General features: G+C 32.8%; 1 protein-coding gene across 1 annotated transcript; it reads right to left on the bottom strand.

Annotated features, from left to right (window-relative positions):
* Window positions 1-599: 599 nt before the first annotated feature.
* On the bottom strand, window positions 600-21,970 carry LOC111064567 (UV radiation resistance-associated protein). The gene is made up of 9 exons (XM_039425365.1): window positions 21,674-21,970; window positions 18,380-18,476; window positions 16,835-17,033; window positions 15,034-15,310; window positions 12,490-12,791; window positions 10,354-10,526; window positions 7,830-8,056; window positions 5,634-5,804; window positions 600-1,632 (listed from the first exon to the last, which is right to left on the bottom strand). Exons 2-9 carry the CDS (start codon window positions 18,443-18,445, stop codon window positions 1,188-1,190), a joined length of 1,860 nt encoding a protein of 619 aa, XP_039281299.1. The 5' UTR covers window positions 18,446-18,476; window positions 21,674-21,970; the 3' UTR covers window positions 600-1,187.
* Between the last annotated feature and the right edge of the window lie 222 nt (window positions 21,971-22,192).

Raw genomic sequence — 22,192 nt, 5'->3', positions numbered from 1 at the left:
ATTTCTTAGTCTTTTTCATTCAACATTATGACAACCCTTACCCACTGGAAACCACAGCTATAAAAAAGGAGACTCAAGAGAAAAGTCTCAGAATTAGTTTAGTAATCAGCAATAAAAGTAATCAACCTTCCCCTCAATAGAAAATAATGTTGATTTATATAATGAGAGGAGTGAAGGACAAACAGACCAGACTGCAGATCAAAGTCAGACACAGAATGGGAAGAGTGATTTCGGACGAGGAAAGGAAATTAATTTCTGAACGAATGAAGAAATATTGGGCTGAGAGAGGACGGAGTAAAGGTGGAAGATACTGACTACAGTGGTCCAAAGAAGGCCATAAAAATTATAATAATAATAATAATAATAATAATAATAATAATAATAATAATAATAATGAGAGGAGTAATCTTAGCCTTCAATTCATTTTTAGTAACCTACGATAGAAAAGTATTGTTGACTTGCTGAATTGGATCTAGATTTGTGTATTTGGTCAACAATAAAAAATTCTATTTCAGGACATTATGGAAACACCATGAATAAACAAAAAGTACTACATGTAATTATTACTAAAACAGGTCAAGTGGCCCAGTTATTTTTTCATGGTTTTTGAGTGTGTAAATGTTCGATTAAAAAAGATTGACACATATCTAGATTTGAGCTGTCTTTATAGAATGGAAACGGCGGAAGTTCAGGCGTAAAGCCGCATTTACACCAAAGTTATTAACAAAATATTAATAACTTAATCCTTATAGATTGTATTAGATTGAACGGAACTTGACAAATACATGCGTTCATCATGTGTATGTAAGTTATATTCAATCTAATAGAATCTATAAGGATTAAGTTATTGACATTTTGTTAATAACTTTGGTGTAAACGCGGCTTAAGGCTGTTGTGTTTCTTGTCTTAAATTACAATAATCGTTCACGATTAAATTATTTTTCCTCAGTTTAGAGTTTGTAAATGTTCGATTAAAAAATATTGATAGATTTGGACTGCCTGTATAGAATGGGAAAGGGTGAGTTTCAGACGTAAGCCTGTTGTTTCTTGGTGTATTAAATTATAATACTCATTCACGATTAAATGAACTAAATGAAGATTCGGTGTATTGAATAAACAATAGTCGGATTATCAAGGGACAGGGATTATCTTCATGTGACAGTGACAACTTCATCTTTCCATTGAAACTAGTCGGTGGAGGCAAGCTCCTCTTTCCGTAAAGTCACTTTGAAGTCTTGCAACCTTCCCAGATCGTTGAGTTTACTATCTACACTGATGACGGGACTGTTGCGAGAGAGCGTTTCGAGTTGTTCGGGCGCCGACATGACGCTCAGTTCGTCGCAGTTCCAGCAACCTTCGACGTTGAGCGGCAGAGAGGTCCCGTTCCCGTTGGCCGGCGACGGATGACTGGTGGGCTGAATGGCGGGGGCTTCGGGGGCCCGGAACGGGGTCGGCGTGACTGCGTCGGCATGCAGCTCGTCCAGGCCCTTGTCCAGGGAGAAGCTGAGGCCCGAGTTGGCCTTGAGCGCCCGGTGGTGGCGTGCGGAGGAGAGTCGCGGCGGGTTCACGGGACTCGGCGATGAGCCGATCGACGAGCTCGACAGTGTGCGGTGGTGCACTTCGAACCCGCATCTGCAATTTAATCAAATTAAAATTGAAACAGACATATTTCAATGCGATCAAATCGATTGCAACAACACATCGTAATTCAAAGAAATCGATTGAAACAACAAATCACAATTCAAACAAATCGATTGAAACAACACATCACAATTCAAACAAATCGATTGAAACAATACATCGTAATTCAAACAAATCGATTGAAACAACACATCGTAATTCAAACAAATCGATTTTGGTTTCAAAGATTTTGAAATCGAAAAGTTACCATCTAAGGGGAGAAATTACAGCTTCAAAGTAGCAATTGACTTCGCTATTAAACATGAATTAGAGGACAATGAAGAATTTTGGCCAGAAAATGTGACAGTGAGGCGGTATATTTTTAGAAAATATGCCTCAGAAAGAGTGGAAACCTAGTCATGAGTCTCAGACCCGGTAGATATGTGATAAAAGTTACTGTGATAGGAATTAATGTTCAATGTTTAAGAACTAAGATCAATGTGTTGAATGTTTTTATTGATGATAAAAGGCCAGATATTCTTTGTGTTTCTGTGCATTGGCTTAAAACAGAGGAAAGTAATTTATACTTGTAGCTTAATGACATGACACTTGTTAGTATCTATTGTAGAACACAGTTCAGTAATGGAGGAACGGCAATTTATGCGAAAGAGCATTCAATTGACTTAGTTCAAAAAATTGATTTGGACAGATGGTGTGAGGAAAGGGTGATTGAGCTCTGTGGCGTGAGGTTTATTAGTATGTCTTTGACTGTTATATCTGTATAACGTCCACCTAATGGCAACATTGAATCATTTTTCGATGCTTTGGAGCTCTGCTTGGCATTTATAACCCGTACAAATGACAGGGTAGTGGAGACTTTAATATCCACCTTGAAGTCATCACCTTGAGTGAGCAATCCTTCACAAATCTTCTACTGGGTTTTGGGCTTTACATTGGTAGCAGTTTTACATTTGAGACAAAAAACACAATAAAATCAAAGATTATTATTTCTTGATACAGTCCGATCAGCGATGTATCGTAAAGATACTGCTAAACTATTTAATACTTGTATCAGTTGTCTCTGGATGTATTAAATAACGATTCATGTAAACAGCTACAAGTCAGATTTTATTGACAAAATAGTGTATTTTAAAATCAAATCAATGTGTAAACTTCCTTATCTTAATTTGGGAGAGGAATAGCATAAGGTTACCTTATTTTTCCTCTCCCTATCATTTCGATGATGTAATGAATAAAGAATGCAGAAGATCAATTGGAACATCAGCCTACATTGTTATTAAATCAAAGTAACGAAGAAATATAATTGAAACAATGCATGGATATAGAATCAAATCAATAAAAGAGAGATTCTATTGAAACAATGAATTTTTACAGGATCGAATTAATAAACAGTTAGGGGCTGTGAAACTTGGTCCTTCCCCAATCATTTTCATGATCCGTTTTTTTTTTAACTATTTTTAACGACACTACAGTCTAATATCTATGAATATTAGTTATTTAAACTAGTACTCACTATGGAGCGCTTAAGGATTATTTAAATCCATTTTCAACACTGACATTTTAATAACTAATATTCAAAAATTAGACTGTAGTGTCGTTATAAATAGTTCAAAAAACGGATTATTACTTACAGTTCGTCATGGATAGTAAAATAGATGAACATTCTCATGAATTGTGTATAATCGGATCACTAATGAATTTCAGATGCCTTCTCATCAATTCACCCACGCACTTTGCATTACCAAACACAAGCAAGAAGCTCATGTGATCATCATCTATATTGCAATACTTCTCAATCATTGATTTGATTAAGTGTATTTGTAATCTATATTATAATACAGGAAAGAACTGGCTTATACACGTAATAGGAAATTCACGAATGACACATCATCACGTTTGAACTACTGGACTGATTAACTTGAAATTTTGCATAGATTATTTTTTTACCGAGGATGGTTATAGGCTTATTTTCAATTCTTCAAGATTTCATTACGTCAAGTTTTTTTAATTGGACCCTTGCGGAGCACGGGTTACTTGCTAGTCCTCAATGAACATTTAAAAGGAAAGAATGAATAAATACAGAATCTCAACTGAAATAATACATTGATACAGAATCAAGTCAATAGAGAAATGAAATTAAAACAATGCTGAATAGAAACAAAGCATTGCTATGGAATTGAATTAATACAGACATTTAATTGGAACAACTCATTGCATTTGAATAGAATCAAATAAATACAGAAAATTGGTGGAAATAACACATTGCAATAGAGTCAAATTAATACAGAAACTATCATCTGAAATATCAACAGATTCTATCAAAGCTGATATTGAGAATAGATTGGATTTCATCAACTACTACTGGAGTAATTGAAAATTTACAATTTTATGAAGCTCGACTGAACTTTCAATTTCAACTTTTTGGCCAAAATAGATCAAGTAGTGATCGATACGAGCCTTTCAACTGGTTGCAATGTAAAATGTGTAACATTTATGCGTAAATCAAGTAGTATTTATGTAGTGTATAATATTGAGCATCAAATAGAATCAAATGAATACAGAAAATTGGTGGAAATAACACATTGCAATAGAGTCAAATTAATACAGAAACTATCATCTGAAATATCAACAGATTCTATCAAAGCTGTTAGTTAGATTTTGAGAATAAATTGAATTTTATCAACTACTACTGGAGTAATTGAAAATTTACAATTTTATGAAGTTCGACTGAACTTTCAACTTCAACTTTTTGGCCAAAATAGTTACAAACAGATCAAGTAGTAATCGATACGAGCCTTTCAACTGGTTGCAATGTAAAATGTGTAACATTTATGCGTAAATCAAGTAGTATTTATGTAGTGTATAATAATTCAAACAATCGATATTGGTTTCAAAGATTTTGAAATCGAAAAGTTAGCATCTAATATAAAGGTGCGTACAGATATACGCGCCACAAACATGAGCAATTCACTTTTAATCAGCTGACTATATCTGTATTTTTACAAAGACGGTAAGATACTGATATAAAAAGCTTGGTATCAGCTAATTAAAAGTGAATTGCTCATGTTCGCGGCGCGTAAATCTGTACGCACCTTAAGGGGAGAAATTCAAGCTTTAAAGTAGCAATTGACTTCGCTATTGAACATGAATTAGAGGATCCAGAATTTTGGCCAGAAAATGAGGCGGTATGTTTTTAGAAAATATGCCTCACAGAGAGTGGAAACCTAGTCATAAGTCTCAGACCCGGTTGATATGTGATAGGAATTAATGTTCAATGTTTAAGAACTAAGATCAATGTGTTGAATGTTTGGCCAGATATTCTTTGTGTTTCTGAGCATTGGCTTGAAACAGAGGAAAGTAATTTATACTTGAAGCTTAATGACATGACACTTGTTAGTATCTATTTAAGAACACAGTTCAGTAATGGAGGAACGGCAATTTATGTGAAAGAGCATTCAAATGACTTGGTTAAAAAAATTGATTTGGACAGATGGTGTGAGGAAATGGTGATTGAGCTCTGTAGCGTGAGGTTTATTAGTATGTCATTGACTGTTATATCTGTATACCGTCCACCTGATGGCAACATTGAATCATTTTTCGATGCTTTGGAGCTCTGCTTGGCATTTATAACCCGGACAAATGACAGGGTAGTGATAAGTGGAGACTTAAAGACTTTAAGTGGAGACCTTGAAGTCATCTCCTCGAGTGAGCAGTCCTTCACAAATCTTCTACTGGGTTTTGGGCTTTACATTGGTAGCAGGTTTACATTTGAGACAAAAAATCACAATAAAATCAAAGATGATGATTTCTTGTTCTATTTTCTAGTTCTGGCCTATTTTCGTTTGGGCGACTATAATGAATTTAAGATGCCTTCTCATCAATTCACCCACGCACTTTGCATTACTCACACACAAGCAAGAAGCTCATGTGAGGTGAGCATCATCTATATTGCAATACTTTATTTACTGTATTTATTTGTACTTTAAACTTACAAACTATGCGATGGCCTCAAATTGAGCAGATCAGCGAGATTTGGTAAAGTTGCTCTCAGATCGGAGGTTGTAAGACCACAATACCACCTCAGTTGAGCAATGTTTTTGTTCAATAGATAAACGCCGTAATTAAATTGCAGCTTTTCTTTTCCTTTGGCAAATAAGGGGAATCTGTAACCAAACAAAGCATAAATTACAATACAGAATTTATTATAATAGGCTAGTATTTCGGTAAGTTTGTTATATCTCTGCAATTGGAAAATTGGAAAAAGTTAATTAATTTAAAAAAGATAATTAATTAATAGCAGGCTAGTATTTCGGTAAGTTTGTTATATCTGTGCAATTGGAAAATTAGAAAAATTAATTAATTGGAAAAAAATTAGAAAATTGGAAAAAGTTGACTTGTCTAAATACCAATTCAGAGGAGTTAGTGAATAAAAGAAAATTCAGAATCTATGCCTGTTACTGGGGCTTCATTTCATGCATAGAGTTGAATATTTATGAAGATATGATTATTTATGAATTATTATGATTTAAATAACAAGAGAGAACTAACATACATTGCTGAAAAGAAAACAACACAACACCTTACAAATGCAAACAAAATATACAATGGAAATTACTGAGATATTGCAACTATTCAAATGCTAATGAATTAATTATTAACGAAAATCCAAATTTAATGCTGTAATTCACCCCGAAGTTTTCTGCTACTGCAAATATTGACAACAGAGTAAACTGCTTGATGGAAATAGGCAGCCTGGCTGGCAAATAATTTTTGAATAGTAGCGCTCATCGAATTTCCATCTAGCTGTTTACCTTGTTGTCAATATTTGCAGTAGCAGAAGTCTTCGGGGTGAATTACAGCATGTAATTTGGATTCTCGTTTAATAATAATAAAATATACAACTTGAACTATTCCTATAACTATTTCAAGCTACTCATTTAAACAAACTTAACAATGAATATCCTTATGGATAAAAGTTTTCAAAGATCCCTCTTTAATTCACGATTTTATTGAATCTATTAGGAGATTTCAATTCGGAGGCCAATTCCAAAGATTGTCTTCTACAGAGTTTGCAGATTTGATGCGTAAGTGGATCAGACTCTCCAGTTTTCTGGGGATATTCAAAAATGTATGATAACATCTAACTATAGAAAATAAATTCAAAAATGATGGTTAATTGATCCATTCCGAACTGTGATATATTAACAAACTATTTGGATTGTTTTATACAACGACATGCAGTCAATTATTTTTCATAATTGACTGCATTTATTGTATAAAACAACAAAATAGTATATAGTATATAATAGTATAATAGTATATAGTATAGACTGTGTCAGGGTTTATAAAACATGTCACAAAAAAGTTTCAAAATGTCATCTCACTATCAAGATATTCACTCAGGCTATAGAATGGATGCTCCACCAAGAGAGATTTCAAAACTGCTCGGAATTGTCTATCACTTCCACTATCCTTGACCCACTCTGGTAGCTTATTGAACATCCTGAAGGCAATGAAAGGATAACACCTCTGAGTCCTTGCTAGACGGCATCTTGGCATGTTGATGAGGTGAGTCTGACGGGTTCCATAGCCATGTATCTCACCACGAGTATCAGCACTCCTAGCTCTGTCTCTGATGCGGACCAGACATTCAAGAATGTACTGATTTACAACAGTAAGCATTTTTAGCTTCTTGAAGAGTGGTCTGCAATGAGCCATGTAGTCACTGCCCGTCAGCACTCGAACAGCTTTTTTCTGCAGAAGCAGCACATCACCAAGTCGTCCAGAATGTCCCCACAGGTGAAGTACATAACAGACATGTCGAAAACGGCTCTAACGATTTTCAGGAAATTTGGAACATAGTAGGTTTATGGTATAAAAATTCTATTGCACTAGGTCTCATCCTTGGGAAAACTCGCTGAACGACATTAAAAGGATAATTCATCCTTGGCTGAAACAGCTGAGACTTTCGTCGTCTGTGGATAGTAAAAAAGTGAGTGAGCGAGTGAGTATGAGAAAAATAAAAATATCGCATCTCCGAAACTCATAAGATGACATATAGCCAGCTGTGAAATATAAACACGATCATTTTAGAAAATTGTGTTCTGTTTATCAATAAATAAAAAATAACGAGCGAAGCTCGGTGCCCCGATATTTTTAAATAAATTAAGTGAGGAAGTGAAACTCACTCTCTCTCTTTTTCGGATATTTTGTCGGTTATGTGATCGATGATGGTACTCCTTGATCCGAAGTGGAAGAGGGGGTAGCGCAGTGGAACGTTGAGGAAGTAGGAGATCATGTGAAGCAGATGGGCGACGAAGCCCAGACCGACCGAGATCATCGCTTCGTTCACGCCGGCAAAGTCCTCCGAATTCGGCAGGTGGACGTCGCAAATCGTATACTTGTCATCTGCCATCTGCAAAATTAAATCACACTATTTGAATTGAAATTCAATAGGACAGTCAGTTAAATTGAATTTAATCGAACAACAGTATTCGAGAAGGTACAATTAGTAGCGACCATAGTCAAATAATAAAATGAAAATATAGATGAATGAAAACTACTGACTTTCAAAAAACATATTTTATTTCTCATCTATCTCACTATCCATGACAAACTGCATTCGTTTTTGAACTAAAATAAAAAGTTGAATTTAAATAAAACCACCGATACCAACCGACCGCAGCCTACCTACCAATGACAACGAGATGAAAACAGCAGTGTTGAGAATGGATTTAAAAAAATCCTTAAACGCTCCACAGTGAGTACTAGTTTTAATAACTAAGATTCAAAGAAATCAGACTGTAATGTCGTTGAAAATAGTTCAAAAACGAAATATTTTATTTTTTAGTTCACCAACTTCTTCATTTAATACTTAGTGAAGCTAGAAAGCAATAGAAATATTTCATTATTCGTTAGTTTTAACTTAATTATCAATTGATTATTTAATCTATCATTGATATACACCATCAAAACCTGTACGATGAATGAATACAATTAGGTCTACTACCATAGCCACCTCTAATACAAGGCCGCGGCCTACGATGTTGCAACGTCGCAGTGTAGGCCTACAATCTAATACATGATTGGTGAAAAATATCAGCTGGTATTTTTCAAAATCTTCATCACCAGTCATGTATTAGATTCTAGGCCTACACTGCGACGTTGTAATATCGTAGGCCGCGGCCTTGTATTAGAGGTGGCTATGCTACTACTCAGTATACAGAGTGTCCCACGAAAGGTGTAACAGCCGAAGACTATGGATTCTACATTAAATTTGCAACTAAAAATGTCCAGTAAAAGTGTCTTATATCGACCTAAGTTTTCGAGATATTTCGATTTTTCGATATTTTTGAAAAACGTCAATAACTAGAAAACTATCAGTCAAAATCTAATTCCAAGGACAAGGTTGGAAAGAGAAAGAAATTTCTAATAAGATTCATATAATTTGTTCCTTTATTTCACGGTTTTTGAACTTTTTATGAGTGTTCAAACTGTTTGAAATTTGGCTTTCAACTCGACGAATGTACTTTTTCAACTTTGAACGCTCATAATAAGTTCAAAAACGTCAAACAAAAGAACAAATTATATGAATCTTATTGGAAATTTCTTCCTCTTTCCAACCATGTCCTTGGATAAAGATTTTGACTGATAGTTTTCTAGTTATTAATTTTTTTTCAAAAAAAAAAAAAAAACGAAAAATCTATATATCTCGAAAACTATGGTCAATATAAGAAAATTTTACTGGTCATTTTTGTTGCAAATTCAATGTAGAATCCATGGTCTTCGGCTGTTACACCTTTCAAGGGACACCATGTATAAGTATCAACTCCAACTAACTTTTTAGATTAACATTTGTATTTATTTACAAAAAGTAAAATATTTCACTTAAATCGCAAATATTGCTAATAAGTATACAGTTTAGTACAAAGTGTAGGCCTATGAACAATATTTATAGAAATTGTGAAAAAATCATAATTTACCATGAATACAGGAAAATCAATACCGTGAATAAATTTTCTTCCTGCACTTTCAACAGAAGAGAAGTTTGAGTGTTGGCAATAATTCACAAAATGATGCTCGCTTACAACGAAACTTTTATTTTTACATCATAATTTTATAACATCAGAAATTATTGTTGATAATTCATGATATTGATTAAATTCAACTTCATTATAGAATTAATTATTAGAATGAGTGAATAGTTCTGATAAAATATTCTTGAAGATTGCTTCAAGATAGAGGAAAAGAGACTAATAAAAAAAGTAATATTCAATTATTTTAATGAAGCTTGACGTGAGTTAGAAGTAAAATAAATAACCCGGAATAAGAAAAGGCACATTCTCATGAACGCTCCAATGATTTAACTTTTTTATTTCTGTCTCAACTGTCACATTTTACTGAAAAATAGTTCCTCAGTCATAGACAGAACACTGGGCGACTGTACTCACTTAATCATCTTCGGACAAATGTAAAGAGTGACCTTGAAACGCTTTTCGATTATTAATTTCAAATAAAATGAAAAACGTTTTTGAACTTTCCATAAAAATATAGCAGTTTTAGCTGAACCACTGTTGTCCCTTTTCCATAATAATTAGGTAAAATACAATTCAAAGGTGATAATCACACTATATATTCTTACATACTAATTCAAGGATAATGAACGCTATTGAATATTCGTTCTTCATTAGCGAAAGATTTCACTTTGTTTACCTGAAGTATTGGGTAGATAAGATTCAGCTCACTAATGAGTTGCCTCCGTCTGAACATTAATTGGGAATTTATTTGCGAAAGAGCATCTTTGGTTTCAGCAGCGATTCGTCTACATTCTTTCAATTTTTCTACATCTCTATTTAGCGATCGGTAGCGTTCCATCAATTCACAGCCTGTCAAATAGAATACAAGTATTATAATAATATCAGAAATTGTTTTATAAATGCACAGTTTAAGTTGAATAATTTAAATGATTGACAAGTCCATATACCCCTTGAGAGGAGGTCAGTGGCTGCTAAATTATCTATCTATCTGTTCATGATTAATAAAATAGATTCTACTTCAAATAAACACAACAACTATTTGGATTCGAATAAGTCTTCTTTCAGCTACAACGCGATAAAATCTCAGCAACTTTGCCATACTTGGTATTACTTTCTTTGCGAAATTTGAAATGAAGCAATGCTAAGACAGGATCCTGCTAAAGAGTGAATACTAATAACAATAATTAATTACTGTTCCTTTTCTCATTTTGATTCTTCTTCTTCTTCTCAACCTTTTCCTATTTATTTATTATTTTACAATTTATTATTTATTTATTATTATTCAGGTGGGGTCGGCGTTTCGGGTTAGTTGCTTCCAGGAGTCTCGGTCAAGGGCTTCGTTTGGTGTTAGTCCCTTCTCTACAAGATCTTGGGCGATACCATTTTCCCAACCTCATTATAAAATATCATTAGCCTGATAAGAAAACTCACTTTCTGATCCATTATCAGATTCTCCATTCTTCGGATAGATAATACAATTTAAATGAAATGGTTTCAATATAATTCTTAGTAATGTAAATAATGTAAATGCAAATAAGTTTAAGAAAGAATCATATGACTGGCTAGTTCTAAGGCCATATTAATGCTTAAGTGAATTTACTAACAATATTGAACTCCAAAATATATTGGATCCTATTGTTTTATGACTACTCTGTGATATGTATTGACTATTGACTTTGATTATTATAACTTGATTGTTCCATGGTAATAAAATGTTATTTATTTATCAACTATAATAAGCCCAGATAATTACATGCAATACTGGCATTCCGTAATCTAAAATAGGTCATTGAAAAACATTTGCCAAGTTTGATTTTTGTTATCCGAGCATCTCATTCAGTTAAGATCCATCATAATATGTCTTATGCTTTGGAATGGATGATAAGTAGATTATAGGTTTAGGTTTAATTCTGTAAAACGCAAAACTAGCAGATATAACAAAATAATAGTTTCAATAAAATAAATAGTTAAATAGTTTACAAAATAATAGTGTTTTACAGTTTCGATGACCGCTTATTCAAATACATTTACAAAACTCACATTTTACATTCATTTACATTAGTAAATACATTCAGAACTAAAATTCAATTCAAATTCATTTTATTTTCAGAAAGTTTACATTTTACAATACATTCCCTGAAAATTACTCCTCTAATTGACCGAGTGAAGTGAGGTCTAAGATTCAAGTCGACGGTTTGGCATTTCTCTTAATGTTTAAATGTTTATATGTTGCGCATTTACGGCGAAACGCGGTAATAGATTTTCATGAAATTTGACAGGTATGTTCCTTTTTTAATTGAGCGTCGACGTATATACAAGGTTTTTGGAAATTTTGCATTTAAAAGATAATATAAAAGGATAAAGGAGCCTCCTTCATACGCCAAAATTAGAGTAAAAATTAGACTAATAGAATTATTCATCATAAATCAGCTGACAAGTGATTACACAGATGTGTGGAGAAGCCAGTCTATTGCTGTATTTCCATAAGGTCCATAAGTTTCAATCAGATACTTGTGGATGAGAATACTGCGTGAGGTCTACTGTTCACAGAGCTACTAGTGTGGAAGAATCCGTGTTATATTTGGATTGTGAGGCGTTCTTGTAATACATCAACAAATCATAAAAAAATTATTTTCCATAGTCTATTGTTAAAGTTAGCATATCATTCTATTTATGTATTTTATTATTTGTAGACACCTGCTGTAAAATCTTTTCGGTTTAGCGGGACCAATTTCGTAATGCAATTTACTGAATAAAATGACTGATTGATCAAAAAATAGTAACTTATGAATGAATTTGTTTTACTACGTACCTCTATCCTGATTCTCCTCAGTAATACTATCTTTTTTAGCAGCAATCTGCCTCAGTTCTGATAGTTTCCTATCTTTTTCTTGGGTTAAAAGTTGTACTTTGTAGCGCACAATCTCAGTTTCCTTTTTAATCTTTAGGAAATCTTGATACTGAGCTCTGGGCCGACCTTTGCTCATCAACCGCCTCAGAATGGCGCTCTCTTTGGGCTCATTGCTGTGGCCCAGACCGCCAGCTGTTATCTTCTCCCTCAACAGGTCCACTGCTTGCACCTGCTTTTTGATGGCATGCTGAACTGTATGTAACCTATAAATTGAAAAAAGATTTGATTGGATGATAAGAGATATTGTGGTATTTCTCCATGATTGAAAGAATAAAACGTTGATGTTGTCAATACGACTATGTTTGTTCAAAATCAATTTAAATTACGGTGAATTACAATTTAAATGATTCAATTGTATGGAAAGAGATGAAGTATTTCTCCATAATCTCCATAATTACAATTTAAATGATTCAATTGTATGGTAAGATATGTAGTATTTCTTCATAATTGAAAGAATAAGACGTTGATGTCGTCAATACCACTATATTTGTTCAAAATTGATTAAAATTACAGAACGAGGTTTCATGGCAACACCTGCCACATCTTCAGCTGAACTGAACATTATTCTTTCAATAATGAACAAAAATTAACAACTTTTCATTATAACTCAAACAGAACAATAATCTATAAAATGAAATTACACTATTAATATAAGCAACATAAAGGACACGTCGCTAATGACTGATAGATAGTACTAAGAGTACAATAAAATAATGAGATTTCCATTTGCCTATGGTAGGTAATAGATTGTTAATCACAAACGCAGGATTCCATTTTCTGAGCTAAACTGTACAGAAAAATCTAGACACTCACAAACCTAATAACACGATGCCTAATTTACAAAATTTTGCGTATTGAACGATGACTAAATATTGGCACAACAAATATGAAATAAATAAAAACAAAAGACTATATTATAATTGTTTTAAACAATACAAAATATGAAATGCTAAAATAACACACAAGTTTGAAGTATATACGTCTTTTTAATTTGTTACCAATTTTTCAAAGTTTTCAATTATAGTTCAGTTAAGAAAAAAATCAAGAATTTCATCTACAATATTAAAATTTTGAAAACTTATCCAGCAAGAGAAATAATCATCATGAATTTCAAAATGGTAATATTTTGCTATTGAATCTCCTAGTACTAAGACCTGGATTCTAAGCAATGTAGGGTTATGAAATAGGGTTTTAATCAATCACTTGATTAATCTAGTGTAACAAAAAAATTATTCAACATACTGTTATAAAATTCAAAGTACTAGACTTTTTAAAACATTAGGTATAAAAGATAAAAAATAATACTTGAAAGTGAAAAGTGAAAACATAACCTCGTTCTTTTTTCAAAAACTTATTTTCATCAAAATTTGGAAGAAGACAGTTTTGGGCTATGCCTGATGTCTTCTCCCAATCATATTTATTTATTGATTCATACGTGAATACAATTACAGATCATATCAAATGAATATAACTGTATATATTATAATATTTTATAATAATTAAAAATGGTTGACAATTAAAATTTTTGTTTTCATTTGTGTTTTCAAATGATTGGGTTTAAATAACAGGCTTAGGAGAGACCGTAGTCAAGTGGATAAGATGCTGGCTTTATGATTCAGAGGCCCGGGTTCAAATCCCGGCCCGGGCAAGATATTTATCTCGGGCCACTCCCGTGTTTTGGATGAACACGTTAAGCCGTCGGTCCCGGCTGCCTAAAAAGCAGTCGTTAGGTCATGTCAAAGGCTCTGAAATTCATCAGTTGCGACCTGAAAACTCTGACACCAGACCTGAACCAGCCAGGTCACACGATAGTATTATTATTATAATAATTAACAGGCTTGACCCAAAACTATTCCACTCCTATTGTATAATATAATGATTCGTGATTGTCAATAAATGAAATAATCTATCATAATTTTTATGTAATTTCAAAGGTGTAAAATTGGAAGACACAATCATAATTTCCAATCGAGAATCCTATTAAATTAAGCGAGCAATTTCTGTATATTTGTATATATTTTTATATCTGATTATTTATGTTCAACGGATCTCGAAAACGGCTCTAACGATTTTCACGAAATTTGGAACATAGTAGGTTTATGATATAAAAATTCGATTGCACTAAGTCTCATCCTTGGGAAAACTCGCTGAACGACATTAAAATGATAATTTATCCTTGGCTGAAACAGCTGTGGATAGTGAGTGAGCGAGTGAGTATGTGAAAAATCAAAATATCGCATCCCCGAAATTCATAAGATGACATATAGCCAGCTGTGAAATATAAACACGATCATTTTAGAGAATTGTGTTCTGTTTATCAATAGATAAAAATAACGAGCGAAGCTCGGTGCCCTGATATTAGAAGAGTAATACAAAGCTATGTAAGGCAAAACTAAAATAAATTGAATCATTTAATTGCAGAAGAATATTGTAGTGATAGCTTACCTTGAGAGTGAGCTGGCAGTGTAGCTGGGTTTGACGTCGGCCGAAGGCAGCTGAGTGGTTCTTCTCCTAGTGGGGGGAGATCGCGCGCTCTTGAAACAGTGCGGTGCTGTGAAGTAGCCACCTTTCATATAGAATATTATTGTGTTGGATTGCAAGGTGCTGGGATCGGACGAGACCAGTTTCGGGCCGAGATACACCAGGCCACTGAAGTAGACTCCCCAGACTGTGATCACGTGATCACCTTGCTCACTGTGCTGCCACAGCCTGATAACAACGCCTGCAAGAACATTCATTCAATCACGACTTTGCAACAATCAATTGTAAAATAAGGCCTATTCGACAAGAAACAAGGAATAGAAGAACGTCAATAACAAGAAACAAGGGATAGTAAAATACGGTCAATAACAAGAAACAGGGAATAGTAAAATAATGTCAATAACAAGAAACAAGGAATATCAAAATAAGGTCAATAACAAGAAACAGGGAATAGTAAAATAAGGTCAATAACAAGAAACAAGGAATATCATAATAAGGTCAATAATAAGAAACAGGGAATAGTAAAATAAGGTCAATAACAAGAAACAAGGAATATCAAAATAAGGTCAATAACAAGAAACAAGGAATAGTAAAATAAGGTCAATAACAAGAAACAGGGAATACAGATGGGAATTACTGAGATGTTGCAATTATTCAAATGCTAATGATTCAGCAATTTATTATCAAACGAAAATCCAAATTAAATGCTGCAATTCACCCCGAAGACTTCTGCTACTGCAGATATATTGACAACAGGGTAAACAGGAATTTCCATGTAGCTGTTTACCCTGTTGTCAATATTTCCAGTAGCAGAAGTCTTCGGGTGAATTACAGCATTTAATTTGGATTTTCGTTTAGTAATAAAATTGTTAAACAGGGAATAGTAAAATAAGGTCAATAACAAGAAACGAGGAATATCAAAATAAGGTCAATAACAATAAAGAACAAGTAAAATGGAAAGTTAAAATAAGATCAATAACAAGAAAAAACATCTTGAAAACTGTCACTAGAGATGTTGTAAAGTATTGCTCCACCATAAAATAAAAACACAATATGATGTATTTTCTAAATCCATAAACTTTCAAATTAGTTTTATTCACCAAAATAAAACTGAGAAGAAATAAAAACATATTAAAACAAATCTTATTCAAATTTGATAAAGAATATCCATGATGTTTTTTAGAGTGTGAGAGGAAATGTAAGTTTCTTAAGCTCTTGACAAAGACATTCTACATTTCGTCACTAACCGTTTCCAAGATGTGTACTCCAGACATGGAGTATATCAGACAATCCGTTCGAATTATAGATTTCTCTAATAGAAGATAGAAGCTTCAATGTGTTCCATTTTCTATACCTTCATGAAATATTATAAAAAATACATCAATTTATCTTTTGATAGTAACGGTTTTGGAGAAATTATAATCCTTGATCTATGATTTTGGACAAGAAGAGTAGAAATAATTATTTTAAATAATGAAAAGTTGATAGGGAGCAGCTATTTTGTAGGGAGAAGGTATGTAACTATGTAGAGAGCCACAAAATTAATCAAGACGAACATATCTAACTCTCGAAATATTCATTGGAGATGAATATCAATATGAGTTCATATTGAATGTCATATTGATTGGGGATTTTTTTACAAAAAATGAATTCGATGATAAATAATTAAATCGATGACGAACATCGGTAATACTAACAATATTTTAAGCTATAATATAAAAAATCATACTATAAATAATTTTTAAAAATTAATTTGTCGTATTACCTTTGGCTGTTCCGAATTGTCTGTTGACTTCCAACTCAGCCCACTTTGGATTTTCACTCTCCAATTTTTCGCTGGTGTAAAACGGTGCTGACATCGTTGTTGTATGCAGTGTGTAGTAGAAGGAGCATTTTTCACATTTATTTTCGGTTTCGTATTTAACATTGTACGCAATTATCTGTATTACGCTCCTCAATCGTTGCTGAAAACAAAAAAAAACAATTTTAATACAGCAAATGGAAGATCAATTGAAGGAAAAATAATGCTTGAGTTGAAGTATACTATTTCTATTACCACATCCATAATGAAATTGCATTCTAGTTTTCAAGAGAACAGTCTTGTGCTAATGAATAGACCTACGGCGAAATAAAATCTAAACTAAATCAGAAAAATTAAAGATCATTTATGCCGCAAGTGGCTCTCCACGTTTATTTTTATAGCTAACTAAACAATTTGATTTCCATTTTTATATTTCTGCGAATGCAATAAACCAAATAAGTTGAGAATTTCAAAAGCAATTCGCGATCCTGTTAACTCTGAGTTAATGGTAGGTGTGACAGAAAAACCCGTTCTTTTGTAGAATCATTGTATAAATTTAATAAAGCAATATAATCATAATATATAGTATAGAATATATTATAATTTATTATGACATTGGAGGAAAACTAGGCTGAGCCTGTACTATTTCTCTCCAAAAATTTTGATAGAATGTTAATATTGTCCAAAAGTTAAGGTTATATAATCACACACTGCTTCGTCACTAGATTTTTGGTCCAGAAATAATTATCATTTGAACCTTTTGAAGGTCGACGTACGAATGGGAAGAAATTCTGAAAATTAATAGCCTAACTATGAAGTATTATTTTTTGAAGGTTAACGTACTTATTTTGAAGGTTGACGTACGAATGGGAAGAAATTCTCAAAATAAATAGCCTAACTATGAATTTCGTTGCTGGTTACCAAGCAGTCACCCATCCAACAGGAGTTTTCAAGTTTGTTTCTAGTTTTTTGCAGAATGAATGCTAACGGGCATCTCTTTCTCTTGGGGTAGCAAACGCTAGTCTAAAGTGTTAACAAGTGGTTGAGCCAACCACTTCCCAAATTTTGGAAACCATTTTATCAAAACATAGAAGAAGAAAATTAGTTTTTTGGATACTTGCATTAATAGCCAATACGTTTGAAAAGTAGCTTATTAATTCATTCAATAGGTAGGCTACGTGAATATTGTTGCATTGAAAATACTAAATATGCGAGAATAGAAAATAATTATATTTATCTCTATAAATCATCAAGCTAAATATATTCCAGTATATTTATTTCATTATAAATCATGAAGCTGAATATATTTGAGTAGATTGAAACTACAAATACCGTAGTCACTTGACAGAAAAATAAAATAAATTGAATTAAATGAAACGAAATCTTTGGAGTAATTTCACCAAAGGAAGACACGAACTTCATTATTATAAAATATTCTATTAGAAACAACGAGATTAAATTGATTTTCTGATAAAATTGTAACAATGATAATAGATTACAAAAAATTACCTGTTCAGTGATTAAAGGCAGCCACTCCTTCCATCTCAATGGAGCTCTTTGCTGTAGCAACGACATTGCCGCATCTTATCACATCATTCCACATTAACTGCAAAAATAGACAGAATTTTATAGAAAATTTGATAAACTTTATTACTAAGCAGAAGTTGTTGCTAGATAATATAAAAAATCATTCGACATTCAACTCTAACCAGTAAAATGAGAGAAGCTTGAATGAATATTTACGACATCTGAGAACATTATGGCTTGATTAGTGAAATTCTGAACCAATATTGATATTGAAATTACTAAAGTAAAAAAATGAATCACAAAGAAAATCGGTAAAAGATGATTCACTGAATCCAGATACAGGATAAGGCACGAATAAAAACGCACAGTAATAGATTCAGTTAAAGAAAGACAATGAAAAGAATATTTAGCTCTATCATTACTTTGTTTACAAACAGTGAGCACCTACAGTCACTTCAATGCGGAACTCTATTTTGATATACATGTATAATTTATTTTTAGTTCAATATGTCACAGTAGATTCAATGAGCCAATATTGGTTGAGAAAATAATCAATAAACTTTGAATTATGTCATGAGAGCTGAGTATGCATCAATGAGCAGCACTAGTTTATTATTATTATTTCTGTCTATTAGATTATTCACATCATTACTAGTATCAACGAATATCATGCAACATCCCAGCTTACTGATCTATGACTGGGTCACGAAAATAAACATTGAAATCAAAGTCTGTGTGAGAACAATGGAGGAATGCAAGATAAAATTAAAGATAAATTTTAGTCAATAATTACTGAATCATGATCATTTATTTACAGTGGTTATTGTGATTCATTCATTGGATAAGTACAATGACAAAGAAAGCATTCTCAAGATAAAAAGTAATTGGGTGATTGGAGTATTTTTTTCCAAAAAAAATAAAATAGTAAGCAGAGCTGTCATGAGCTAGATTCATTTTTTTGTGCACATTAATTGAACAGCACAGGGCCTTGTTTAGATATGAGATCATTGGATTGAATAAGAAGTTTATTTTCAACAATCATGTCCAATTCATTACTTTTCATTAATGATAAGAGTCAAGTTTTTTTCTGAGGGTAAAGCCAACATAAGCTCTAAGCTTGTGCGTGGGTAATGAGGCGGATGATAATGATAGATGATTGGACCTACAGTGTTAGGTGACTTACAAACCACCGTGAAGCGATTTTACATCTCATTAATTGACTCAAGCGATCACCCATCCAACGGGAGTACCAGGATCATGATTCTCAACTTATCTAAGCGATGCGATAGTTTATCAGCGGAACCACTGAATCAATGAATCGCTCCTTTTAGATAGGTACGGTATCAACATGGACAACCGTGTGGGATGTGATTTCCGACACAAAAATCTTCAATTTTTTGTTTCATTTAATCAACAATTTATCGAAATATATATCACTCATTCATTCGGTTCACTCCTGTACCATAAAACTTTGATGTATGACCTGCGCTGAGATTTATATTGACAGAACATTATGCAGATAATTACAAACACAAAATGCTAACGATATTCGCATATATCAAAGCCAATCAAATAATGGATAAACGGAAGATATTGCACTAGTTGAAGCTAATTGAATGAGAAAATGTAATTTAAATAAACAAGAATCCGAATAAATGCTTTAAAAGACTTCTGCACATAGCTAATAATATTGGCAAATTAAACCAATATTCCTCTGCTTTGTGCAGAGAGTATATTGTAACAAAGAATGTCTCTCATTTAATTCTATACTTACATTCTAAACTAATTGTTGCATCCTATACTGTATTATAGAATGTTTCTAGTAACATTCTCTCTGTTTTCATTTACACCATTCATGTTGCATTTTATAATCCCTGGTTCTGGTAAATTTTCAAGTTATTGAGATATTTCGAAAAATAAAATAGTGTATATATAATCAGTACTAAAATTTGATGACAGGTATTTTGGCACTGGACGTACACTTACACCCTATGAGCTTACCTACCATACGGGTGAGTAAGCTAAGGTTTGTGTCATGTTAGTTTGTAGTTGAGTCAGGTAAGGGTAGGTTAGGTTTGGATCAAGTAATGTGGGTGAAGCCCCAAAAGTTTGGGTTGAACTAGTTTTGGGTTGGTTGATTATTTCCCTTGTGATGTTTGTGGAAAAAAGTTAGGTTGGGTTTGGGTCTAATTAGAGTAGGTAAGGTTTGAAACAGGTTATGGTAGATTAGGTTTGTGTCTAATTTGATGATACCAATTGGATGTTTGGATAAAGTTAGATTATGTTTTAGGGGAGGTTGAGTTTGGGTCAGGTTAGGTGCTGTAGCCCCCACGCTTATCATGTTATGTTTAATAACCACCCTATAAAATGTACAATATTCATTGACTGGTCACTTTTGTTTTAGAATTGATTATCCAACATAACGTAATGGTTTCAAATGCCTGTTAATCACTAAATAGGTTATACAGATTAACCTGTTCTAAAATGAAAAAATGCCCTTTTTCAACATATTTATATTTTAATACTTACGATCCCAACTACTGTTCCTCGTCAAATTTTACATAAAATTTCACCATTTTAATGACCATTAGCCTAGAACCACCAAAAATATCATCTAGGTATAACAAAATGCAAATTGTTGCCAAGTTTGCTCATCTACCGTAATCTTTCTAATCTAAATCGACAACAGTTTCTCATATTAAATCGTATTAAACTTCTCTATCAATATTCATAGATTTCAAATTCAATGATGGATTCAGTTGACCCCAGAGTAAACTTATAGGGACATTATTATCGCTAGCCTTAGATCGGCCTACACCTATCCTGTATTTCAAAATTATGCTTTGATCTGTACAATTTAGACCAAATAGTTTTGAATTATTCATTTAGTAACTTATTTCATTATTAGTAGCATACTAGATAGATAAAAATGAAAAGAAACCCACCGATCTCGGGGAGTCTCATTCTTATCAGAAGTAACTATTTTTCATTACTTAAGAATTCAAAATTTCAATAAATAAATTAGACTTGATTCAAAGAAATCATTTTGATAAAAAATAAACTCATTATGATAGAGTTAAAACAAAAGTAATGGTGTGGTAACATGTTACAAACTTGATAGGGAAAATTGATAGGTTATGTCTAAACTAATCTTTTGAAATGCTTCATCAAATCAATGATTTAATTACCTCACGCAACTAAATTTAACAACGCAAATTTACGAAAGATCTTAAAAAATACATTTATAAATACATTTATAAATTTGAATTTACTTACCAAAAACAGATTTTCTTATAAACCAATGTTTTGAATAATATCCTTGACTGCATTCCAGTTATCACGCAATATACACACTTCACAGTTTCACACAACTGTAGATTGTCGTTTATTCAACAATTATATTGATTTTTGAGAGAAAATGGTTTAATCAACAAAATTAAAAACAACTTTATTTTCTACTCACACCAACATTAGGATTAATTCAAAGATTAACTTATAGTCACATAGACTAAAGACAAGACACAAGAGAAAATGACAAGTGACAATCTTGACAAAGCGATCCAAGCGAATGGCATGCGCGTTGCGCGGTTTGAGTCTTAAGCTACGTTTACATTAGTCAAGTCTAATTGGATTCAAGTTTTCACGTTCGTTTTAAAACCCTCCACGTGCAGTACACTTGTGAGTACTTGCGTATAATTACAGTGCTCATGTAAATATAATTTGAACTAAATATTCCATTATGGATATACAGTATTTTCTAACAATGTATTGTACTGGTAATGACTTATAGGGATG

This window comes from Nilaparvata lugens, chromosome 3 (assembly GCF_014356525.2).
Source record: "Nilaparvata lugens isolate BPH chromosome 3, ASM1435652v1, whole genome shotgun sequence".
NCBI lineage: Eukaryota > Metazoa > Arthropoda > Insecta > Hemiptera > Delphacidae > Nilaparvata > Nilaparvata lugens.
Note: the sequence above shows the minus strand (reverse complement) of the source record. Positions and strands in the feature narration are given on the sequence as shown.

Coding starts and splice junctions, on each gene's coding strand:
- LOC111064567 (XM_039425365.1), bottom strand. CDS start 18,445: ATGTCGTTGCTACAGCAAAGAGCTCCATTGAGATGGAAGGAGTGGCTG. Junction 17,034..18,379: donor TGCCTTTAATCACTGAACAG/GTAATTTTTTGT, acceptor TTTTGTTTTCAG/CAACGATTGAGGAGCGTAAT. Junction 15,311..16,834: donor ACAATTCGGAACAGCCAAAG/GTAATACGACAA, acceptor ATGTTCTTGCAG/GCGTTGTTATCAGGCTGTGG.